This window comes from Nansenia antarctica, assembly GCF_963989245.1.
Source record: "Nansenia antarctica genome assembly, chromosome: 12".
NCBI lineage: Eukaryota > Metazoa > Chordata > Actinopteri > Argentiniformes > Microstomatidae > Nansenia > Nansenia antarctica.
In genome coordinates, this window is record NC_137682.1 from 22,629,848 (window position 1) to 22,640,908 (window position 11,061).

An 11,061-nucleotide genomic window follows, 5' to 3' on the forward strand; every position below is an offset into this window, starting at 1 on the left:
CACTAAGTACTGATAGATAGGATAACATACACAGTTACGTGTGTTTTTAAGTAGATGCTTTTGTCGTTTTTTTGTACATTTCTCTCTCGTGGTATGAATTCAGGTATTTTGTCAGGTATTTTTCACTCATCTGTTTTTAAGGTTTAAGTTAATGCAAGCAGGGACAGAGTTTGCCATAAAGTCTTGCTCTAGACGTGGGTTTTATGGGGCCCTTTATGGGGCCCTTTACGAGACTCCGTTGACCAGGGTCAGGGTCTCACTGGGCGTGGCCATGCCGTTGCTAGGGGAACGCTTGGAGGGTGTGCGCTCGTCTCTCTTGGCGCTGCTCCCGTTCTCCTGAGAAAAGAGCAGAGGAGGAAAAAAAAAGACTCACGTCATGCAAACACTCGCCTTGGTCACTAAAACCAACATCGTGGAGAGTGTGTTTGTGTGTGTGTGTACCTTGGGCTCAGGGGCAGCGTGCATCTCCTTCTGGGGCAGGTTCTGTCTGCTCTGGGACTCTGCCCGGGAGATGTAGTCTGCCACGGTCACTGGGAACACAGTTCAAAGAACAGTGAAGAAGAATAATAATAATAATAATAATAATAATAATAATCATAATAATACTAGGGCATATAAAACCATCAGTTCACTCAAGAGCAGTAAAACCGCCCAGAGGGTTATATAGTAGAGAGACAGTTACCTGGTACCACAACCTGGTAAACCACCCCACCCCAGTTACCTGGTACCTCTACCACAATGACTGACGGGTCAACTTTCTCCACACACAGAACATGGTGTGGTGGACATGGCGGTTAGGTTAGGGTCCACAAGGTCGTGTAGAAGGTAACGGCATGACACTCACCGCTCTCCGCTGGCTGTCTGTCGCGGCTGGCCGAGCCTCCTTCAGGGCGGTTGCCGCGGTTACGGCGGCGGCGGCTTCTGTTGCGGCGCTGGGGCCTGCCCTCCTCGTCTGAGACGCAAAGAGGGAGTGGAGAGGTGTGAGGTGAAGAGACTTGGAAGATTGACCACACACCCACACACACTTCCAAGTACCTGGAAGACCGCAATTGTATCTCCCATATTTAAGTCAGATGACCCCCAGAACATATGGAACTATCGCCCAATCAGCATTTTATCTGTGATCTCCAAGGTTGCCGAGAAGTGGGTATCAGAGCAGCTTGTTTCTTTCTTAAATAATGGTCCATCTCCATCCCATGCAGTTTGGCTTTAAGGCCCATCACTCCACTGAAACAGCTAACTGTCTCTTCTTAGAGAAGGTCCGAGCAATGGTTGACAAAGGAGGTGTTGTTGGTGCTGTGTTTTTAGACCTTCGCAAAGCTTTCGACACAGTCAACCATAAGGTCCTTATTGTCAAACTGTCTGCTTTTAACTTCTCCTCATTAGCACTCAAATGGATTGAGTCATACCTAACTGGTAGAAGTCAACATGTTTCTGTGAACAACCACCGTTCATCAGCTCTTAACCTGTGCACCGGTGTACCTCAAGGATCAATGCTCGGCACGCTGCTGTTTAGCCTATACATTAATGATCTGCCATCTGTCTGCCCTGATGTCGAAATACAATTATATTCTGATGACACCGTAATATATGTGCATGCCAAGACCAAACATCTGGCTGCTGCCAAACTCATCACAGCTATGGATCAGATCACAAATTGGCTGAACCGTTCATGCCTTCAACTTAACGTAAATAAAACTGTAGGAATGTTTTTTACTAAAAGACAATGTAACATTGTGTCCAATATATTAATCTCAGGTAAAAATATTAGCATTGTGCCACAATTTAAATATCTGGGTATCATTATTGACTCCAATCTGTCATTCAAAACACACATTAAGAAAGTATGCCAAAGAGTGAAGTTTAGCCTAACCAATTTTAAATATATCAGAAATGTAATGACTTTTAATGCTGCCAAATTATACATGAACGCCATGATTATGTCACATCTGACATACTGTTTGACAAGTTGGGGCCAAACTAGCAGCTTGTCACTAAAGCCACTAGGCATTCTCTACAAGCAAACCCTTAAAGTCCTGGATCAGAAGCCTAACAGCTCTCATCATTGTACTATCCTAAATAACCGTAACTTCTGAGCTGGGAAGATGTGATCAAATACAAAAACACCTGCCTGGTCTACAAAGTCTTACATAACACTGCTCCTCCTCCTCTTAACTCATTCATAACCCAACGTAACAATACCAGTCAGAGCACCAGAAGTACCACACGAGGCGACTTTCTAGTCCCATTTAGGAAAAGTAAATTTGGTCAATTATCATTCTCTGTTATAGCAATACAAAACTGGAACTCACTACCTACCTACATAAAAAATATACATACATACTCCACCTTCACAACACACCTTAAGGCATGGCTTTGCAATAACTATAACTGCATACATTAATTTCTGTCAGATGTGACGTGTGTGTTGTATGTACACCTCTATCTTTGCTACCCGCCTGCATATGTCTGTGTGTGCTTCAATGTCTGGATGCTGCTGTGCCTGTATGTTGCTGTGTCTGTATGCTGCTATGTCTGTATATTGCTACGACTATTTGCTCTTCCTTTGTCCCCTTTGTACTGTTCTTATCTCATGTACTGTATTGATGTTGCTGCCATTTGTGCTTGAATGTCTTGTCTCCCCGGCATGTTTGTGCTTGCTCCAATTGTGCTTGATATGTTTGTATGTCCTGCTCCATTTGTTTGTGTTTGCTGCAATTGTAATTTTTAAAAATACTAATGTATTTTATTTTAGGGAGCCTATTGTCAACTGGCCCGGGGACTACAGCTGGAAATTAGCCATGTAGGCTAAAGCTGCTCCATTTACTGTTGTTACAGTTAATTAATGGGGACTGTCCACGACATCATAAACTAATAAACTAAACACACACACACACACAATCCCCAGCGCGCACAGACGCACAGACACGTTCACACACACACACACACACACACACACACACACACACACACACACACACCTTTGGCATCGGTACATCACATCCATACAGTGGGCAGTCCCACTCTCATACTTTTTCTTCGAGAGGGAGAGTGTAGAAAGACAGGAAAGTAAGAGGAGAGACTATGTCAGCAGGGCATGGGCCGGATTCGAACCCATTCCGACATGGGCGTGTGTGTGTGCACTGTAGGCCCTTGTGCTACACCACTGGACCATGTAACAGTAACACAAAAGCTTTGATCAAAATTGTGAATTGACTGAAAAGCAAAATGGCCGCCCTGTCCTGTCCCTTCCCTCGCGCCCCTGCTCACCCAGTCCGTTCTCGCTGGGGCCGGCCTGGCCGTCTGACTCGGTGGCGGCGGAGTCCAGCACGCTGGGCTCCTGGTCGTTACGACGACGGCGGGAGCGCCTCCTGCGGTCTCCCCCCGCCACGCCCTCGCTGGCGTCCGTGTCCCCCGCCAGCTCACCCTCGCCCTCCAGCAGGGAGAACGGGTTACTGTCTGGGTCCCTCAGGACTGGGGTGGAGGGAGAGAGAGAGAGGGATGGGGTGGAGGGAGAGAGAGGTGGAGAGAGAGGGGAAGGGGGGGGGGGAGAGAAAGGAGGGGGGGTGGAGAAAGAGAGAGAGAGAGGGAGGGGTGGAGAGAGAGGGAAGGAGGAAGGGAGATGTGGAGAGATAGTGTGAGGATTTATTACCATCCCAAACGGTGTCCCCTTCACACAACCCCACCAGAGACAGACACATCACGTTACAATTCTGCTCATCAGAGCTGATCACTTCAGTCAAACCAGTAACAATATTGGACCTCTAAACCCAATGCTAAAATCCTAACGCCTGCGCCTCTCCACTAGGGATGGGACAGAATAATCGATTATTCGAGTTGATTTTTAACATTAGGACCTTTCCATTCAAATAAACACAAATTAACAGACAGAACTAATGTTGCTTCTGTAGCACTATTTGTTGTAATTGTTGCATTAATCAGCACAGAAAAACAATATACACAATACACACACACACACACACACACACACACACACACCAGCATCATATTAATATAGTTCAGTCATTATTATCTATGAAGGAGAAAGAGATTGGAGGCAGACATGGCTATTAAGAGGCGTCAAACGTAACGTTGCAGAAAGGTGAAATAGCCATGGGCTCTAACGCTGGCGGCCAGTGTTCCTCAGGTTTTGATGCGAGTAAAAACATTTAATTGGTCCCTGTTTTCTGAGAGTCTGAGGCTGAACAGCTATACAATGCGGGCGCCGCTCCAATGCGACTGTCGGTATTAGCGGCATGGCTTTTTTCTGTTCTGCATTATTGTTGTTAGCCTCATTTATTTATTCAGAAGGAGAAATTCATGAGGACTAATACCAGAAGTTTTTTTTTTTCTTCCACTGTTAAAGGTGTTTTTTGGGGCGTTATATTAACTGATTTCTTGCCGATGATCCATGGCTGCCTTTGTGAATGTCGGCACAGATCGAAAAATCTATTATTCGTTCATAGCACCCACCGATTAGTATTCGGAAAATAAAATAAATAGAGTTATGCACATCCCTACTCTCTACCTGAGCTGATGGAGTTGGACGGCCTGGAGCTGGGTCCTCCGCGGCCCCGCCCTCCTGCGTTGGTCCCGCGGCGGGAGCCCCTCTCGTCTCCGCCCACGCCGCGGGGCCGCTGGTCTCGCTCGTTCAGGTCCTCTGACTCCGAGGCGTTGGACTGCTCGGAGTTAGTGCCTGTGTGTGACGCACACACACCCAAATGAATGGTAAATGGACTGCCTTATATAGCGCCTTACTCCAAAGCGCTTTACAATGGCCTCTCATTCACCCATTCACACACACATTCACACACCAATGGTGGCAAGCTACCATGCAAGGCTTTGGGGTTCAGCGTCTTGCCCAAGGACACTTCGACATGTGGCCAGGCGGGGTTTGAACCGCAAATCTAGTAGTTTACCCCACCCTCCCACCTCCCCTCCCTTCTCCTCACCATATCCAGAGTACTGGTTGTTGGGGGTCCTGCGGCCACGCCCGCGGCCCCCGTAGGTGCGGGAGGTGTGGAGGGAGTTGCTGCTCTCGTCCGTTAGGTAGCCCTTCTCCCTCTCCCCAGGCCCGGCGCCCCCGACCCGGTTAGCGGGGGCCCGGTAGCCCACCCCGATCTGACGGAGCTGCTCGTCGATCTGCAGCCGCTCCAGACGCAGCTGCTCCACTTCCTGGTATGGTGGGGGGGACGGGGGACGGAGAGAGAGAGGGAGAGAGAGATGGTACATGTAAGAATACATAGGTACATAGAACATACACCCAGTCACCGGATCTGAACCCAACAGAACTTCTTTGGGATGTGGTAGAACAGGAGATTCACAGCTTGAAAGTGCACCTGAAAAATCTGCAGGAAACCCACGATGCAATCATGTCATCAGGGACCAGAATAAAGTGCTCGGTGAGTGAAACACAGTCACTGAAACACTTATTTGGAACACTATACTAATACCTTCCTTTGCTCTCAACAGCCTCAATTCATGTTAGAAACATTCCTTTGAGATTCTGGTCTATGATGACATGATTGTATCACGCAATTCCTGCAGATTTTTCAGGTGCACTTTCAATCTGCGAATATCCCGTTCTACCACATCTCAAAGGTGTTATAGCGGATTCAGATCCGGTGACTGGGAAGGCCACTGAAGAACACTGAACTCATTGTCATGAAACAGGTTTTAGATGACTTTTGCTTTGTGACATGGTGCATTATCATGCTGGAATTAGCCATTAGAAGATAGGTACATTGTAACCATGAAGGTGATGCACATGGTCAGCAACAATACTCAAATAGTCTGTGGCATTCAAGAGACGATTGATTGGTATTAACGGGCGCAAAGTGTGCCAAGAAAACATTGCCCACACCATTTATTTTTATTTTACCCCATATTCTGCAAACAAACTCAAATACAATCATCATGTCTACTCACTGTTGCCTTCAGGTGCTGGCAAAAACTGTACATTTTTGCCACATGAGCCACAGAAGACTTGAACAGTCCCCAGATCTTGGCCACAGAAAGGACAAAACATGGCAGCCTGGAAGACAGGCATTGATATGGTTTATTATTTAATATTAACACAATTATAGTATTAACATTAATACTAACACAATTATAGTATGGAACCCCAGCCAGGCTGATAACCCTCCGTCGCGGGAGGGGAGAGTGCCTCAGTCGGCTGTGAATTCCCAATAAAGAATCCCTCCACTGCACAAGCTTCTACGAACCCTTCGTAGGGTGTAGGGCATAGAATGAGCCCTTCGGTTTGAAATACAGCACATGTTATCTGCAGACATAAATAAGAAATATAATATGTACCTTTTATGTCGCCTCTTCACTCCACAACCTCTTCAGAACTGCTTTTCGGAACTTCTTCAAAAACACGTCTCCAGTCCAGTTCCACTTATCGTTCCCCCCCCCCCAGAACACTTCCGTTGTGAGAACACTTCCGTTGTGTTGTGAACTGAATTGCAGCGTTTTCTACACTTCCGTTGTGTTGTGAGAACACTTCCGTTGTGTTGTGAACTGAATTGCAGCGTTTCTCTATATGCAGCGCGTTTCTCTATATGCAGCGCGTTTCTCTATATGCAGCGCGTTTCTCTATATGCAGCGCGTTTCTCTATATGCAGCGCGTTTCTCTATATGCAGCGCGTTTCTCTATATGCAGCGCGTTTCGGTATTTGCAGCGCGTTTGCCCTTGTCGGCCACCGTAGTAATCCACATTGAGAGGTGTTGCATTCAACAGCCTACGGCCACTTCTAAGACTTGATTAAACAACAACGTTTGAATGAATGAAATCAGACTTAATGAATCCCCATTCATTTGAAGGTCATTTTGTTTTTCCCATTTTTCATGATTATTTACAATAATCAGCGATGTTAAATCGCTTCATTGGGTCTCATAATTGTCTTGCATAATTGTCTTATCTGATGAGGTAAAAAAAACAAAATCCCCCTCAATTCAATACAACTTTATTCATCCGAAAATGAACAATAGCATACTCTCTGTTAATAAACCCATTTACTAAAATCTTGATTGTGCTTGTGTGTGTGTTTATCTGTCTCCAGGAGTCTTCTCCAGTATAACACACCAGTTCCCTTGGTCATGGTAGCTACTCTGCACACTCACTCCTCTAACCCTGCCACACAGCTCCTCTAGCTCCCCCTGCTGGAAGACATGGTAATAGCGATGAAATACAGGACCTGGGCTGGGAGCTGAGCCATGAACATTAGCAGTGGGGAGGTCTGATGTCTTTTTTGAGCCTCCTCGACCACCCTGTTTGCCTACTCCCTTCCCCTGGTTACCATGTCCTGTCTCTCCTCCTGCCCGCTCCCCCCCTCCCCCCTTAAGATGCCAGGGGACCAAGAGGTCTTGGGAGTCGAAGGCCGTGCGGTTGGTGTGGACCCTAAGCTTGGGCCGACTCTCTTTCTCAGGGGGGACCTGGTTGCAGTCCAAGTTGTTGTCCGGGGGGTTCTTACTCCCGACCTGCCCCTGGTCGTAGTCTTTGCCGTTGCCTGTAGGACACTCTCTCTCCTGGTTGCAGGGGCCTGTAGAGCTGCCTTCGGGCCTGTGTGCTGTGGGCTCTCTGAGGTATTTAGACGTCTGGTCGTTGTGTTTCTGTTCCAGGGCCCACACGTAGATCAGCGCCCTTCCTCCAGGCTTCAACAGCCTCACCAACTCCTCCACCGCAGCCAACCGCCGCTCCTACACACACCACACAAAGGAAATCATAAAACAACAGTAACCAAACTGTGTGTGTGTGTGTGTGTGTATGTGTGTGTGTGTGTGTGTGTATGTGTGTGTGTGTGTGTGTGTGTATACCTTTGTAGAGAGGTGGTGAATGACAGCTATAGAGATGCAGGCATCGCAGGTCTCTTTGCGTAGAGGAACATTGAGAGCGTCAGACACAAATGCCTGGAAGCCTCTCTCTGAGCAGATCTGCACCAAGGCACAGCTGCGGTCACAACCCACCTACAGGGGACAGACACACTCAATGGAATCCTAACACAGCCCGTCTAAAGACGAGACATAGAAAACAGATCTAACAGATCGAAATTAAGTAGCATTTACCCATTTTTTTACTTTGCATCTACCCTCAACATGTTCAACATGCACTCACCGCAAACAGCTCTGGGTTGACCCCGAGGTACTTCCCGTTCCCGCAGCCCACGTCAGCGAGAACACTTCCTGGTCGGAGCGAGGACAGGAAGTGACATACTTGTGGCCAGGGGGAGTGGCGCGTGCTGCTGAAGTGACAGGCGATGGCGTCGTACACGCTGTGCACGAACTCTGCCTCCAAGCGGGCCGCGTCACCCTCGCTGCTGGGTAGGGAGGGGGGGGAGGGGGAGGGGCCGGAGGGACGCTGGCTGTCACAAGAAGATGGGAAGGCTGCAGGGAGACAGACAGGCCCAGCTTCACACAGGTTCATCCAAAGCCCGTTTGTCAAGTCAAAAATGTAAACAGTCGTCTGGTGTGCTAAGCAATGGAGACATGAACGCACTTGTTCAAAATCGGCAAACCCAACAAAGAAGCTCACCACAGTCGCACGGTGTTCGGCGGACTTTGCGGAAGGTGAGAGAGGTCCTAGTGCCCCTCCGGCTCAGGGTCAGGTTGCTATGTTTATCAGAGGATACTGCAGCAGGGGACTCTGGGTGGTCAGCTGGGACCACATCAAACTTCCTGGGAGTTATACTAGTGACACAGAGAGAAAAAACCTCTTTGACTCTCTTTCTGTCTCTCCTCTGTCCTCTCTCTCTCTACCCTCCCTCATTCCCTTTCATTCTCACCCATGGGTCCATAGGTATCTGCTCTCTCCCTTCATCACCAGTAGACTCCGCCCTGGCAACACCACGGCAACTAAGGGCCCATCGGGGTGACGGAACTCCATCACCGTCTGCAGTGACATTATGTAAAGTAAAAGTCATATCAAAGGAAGTTCCTGAAGAAACTGTATGTGTTCTGCACTGTAGGTCTTCTGCTGTTTCCATTCATAGCCCTAACTCGACATTCCGGGTTTTTAAAGTTTTTGACTTACAGAAAGCTGAATATTTTAAGAAATATGAAGAGTTGTATATTAAATTGGATTTGAATCTCAAGACCGACTTCACCAGTCAAAAACCTTTCACTTTTTGGCCCTGAAAAACTCCCTAGTTGCTATGGTTGGGAGTATGTTTGTCTGACTGTATAATGAAGCACCAACCAAGGGGATAACGTGTTATTTTAAAAAATGTATGACTGTATTGAAACGGACACCGTTGTTTTTTTCATATACCGCAATATTACAGTATTACCGCGGCCGCCCAACCATAGAAAACGTATTAAAGCCGATTATAAAGATGAATGAATCACCCTGCCCTTCAAGATCATGTATATAAGCGCACACATAGTGTACAGTAAGATCATTATTTACAGCAAGATGTATGTGATGTATGCACACGTATACACGTCAGAACACACACACAAACGAACATACACAAACGAACACACACACACACACACACACACACACACACACACACACACACTATTCATATCTACCTTGGCTCCCAGGCTCAGGGAGAGGATGGTATCCGCAAAGGCAGAGTGAGTGTCAACATGAGGAGGGATACCTAACAACAAGAACCACAGAAACACAGCTTAGAAACGTAAATGGACGTGTTTTTGAAGCACAGCGGTATCACAGATGAAAGGCCTATTAACAATCTCTGTGGAAACTGTTGAATAGTGGGATTCCACAGGTAGATTATCAATCTCTCAGCAACAGGATCTGCTTTGGGACACAAGGCAAGCCAAGGACAGTTTATTTGTAGCACAAACGCACCCAAAATATAAATGGTGATATTAGATGACTGAGGCCTGTACTTGATGAGGTTTTATGTTTTTCTAAAGAACGTTAAAGTCTTTAAAGACGTTTCCTGTTGTTTTATGACGTTTTCTTAGCCCCTTTTTCATACGTTTGACCAGAAGTCTCAAGGCTCACAAGTTGAGTTGCCCTACAGACCGTCTCTGTTTAATAAGGCACCTTTCATGAGGCAATAACAGATCTAAATGAATGAATGAATTAATTAATTAATTAATTAATTAATAAATGAATTATCTTTATTGTCATTGTAACAGGTACAACAAAAGGTACAACGAAACAAACAAACACAGTCCTAAGATAATAAAAAAAAACTATAATGAGACATAAATAGACATAAGTAGGGCGGGGTATAAACAAAAATAGGGGGATAAGTGATCGGTAGACATCTGAGAATGTATCTATTATGTGAACTTTACTATACTTCTATACACTATATAGCCTATTCACAGGGGGGTATATAGACAGGGGGGAGTTAACATGTAACTGTGTACTTTTATAAACATATGACCATATGGACTCGTAGACATATACAGTATATGGTCATGTTCTCACATGAAAGTCCGAATCTTGAGCCGGAGCAAGTGGATGAGTTTGCAACATTGTTGCATAAATTATTTCTCTGATTTGCGTTCTCTCAGCCCTTTATGTAAACAAAGTAACATACGCAATCGAAGCAACAGACGGGGTAGTTGATTGGTCAGAAAAATAGGAAATTGCCCGTTCATCCTGATCAACACGCATGCGCTGTTGTTTTCCTATGGACTGCCTCAATGCGTCGTTTCTAACCGGAGCGAAACCACCCTTTTCAAGCGGAGCATCCGTTGGTTGTTTGCTGCGGGAGCGACTTCGCACGTTTTCACAGCTACAAACGACGCAGAGCAAAGCGAATTTTATCCTAAACTCTGTTTCAAGTGAAGCAAATGTTCTAGTGAGAACACACCCCATGACTCCTTATAAAAGGGTTCGATTGGTGAAACCAGTGGAATGGGAAGCTCACACTCATGTATACATTCACATACAGATCAGTGATGGAGATGTGTGGGACAAGGGCATCCAGTATTCAAACAGGGCCTTGGTTTCACTGTAAACCTAGTAACAGGGTTCCTACAAGTTTCAACAAGTCACATTTAAGACCTTTTTAGACCTCTTTGAATATAATTTTAGACCTATTCGTGTCACCATATGATAGCTTTTTGTCATCC

At 46.3% G+C, this 11,061-nt stretch overlaps 2 protein-coding genes across 2 annotated transcripts in view; both read right to left on the reverse strand.

Annotated features, from left to right (window-relative positions):
• Positions 1-216: 216 nt before the first annotated feature.
• LOC308169011 (RNA-binding protein FXR1-like) lies at positions 217-5,769 on the reverse strand (the record flags this gene model as incomplete). Its single annotated transcript, XM_080543649.1, has 7 exons — positions 217-336; positions 442-530; positions 845-952; positions 3,271-3,474; positions 4,529-4,696; positions 4,953-5,175; positions 5,752-5,769. The coding sequence occupies 7 exons, from the start codon at positions 5,767-5,769 to the stop codon at positions 226-228; spliced, it is 921 nt and encodes a 306-aa protein (XP_080399775.1). The 3' UTR covers positions 217-225.
• Positions 5,770-7,050: 1,281 nt separating this feature from the next.
• Positions 7,051-11,061, reverse strand: part of LOC308169012 (tRNA (carboxymethyluridine(34)-5-O)-methyltransferase alkbh8-like) — a gene marked incomplete at both ends in the record, with an annotated part of 6,407 nt that continues 2,396 nt past the window's right edge. Inside the window, 6 exons of the mRNA XM_080543650.1 lie at positions 7,051-7,701; positions 7,819-7,968; positions 8,117-8,385; positions 8,534-8,688; positions 8,784-8,890; positions 9,535-9,605. Of these exons, the coding sequence (XP_080399776.1) occupies positions 7,051-7,701; positions 7,819-7,968; positions 8,117-8,385; positions 8,534-8,688; positions 8,784-8,890; positions 9,535-9,605 (1,403 nt within the window). The remainder of the gene's footprint in view (positions 7,702-7,818; positions 7,969-8,116; positions 8,386-8,533; positions 8,689-8,783; positions 8,891-9,534; positions 9,606-11,061) is intronic.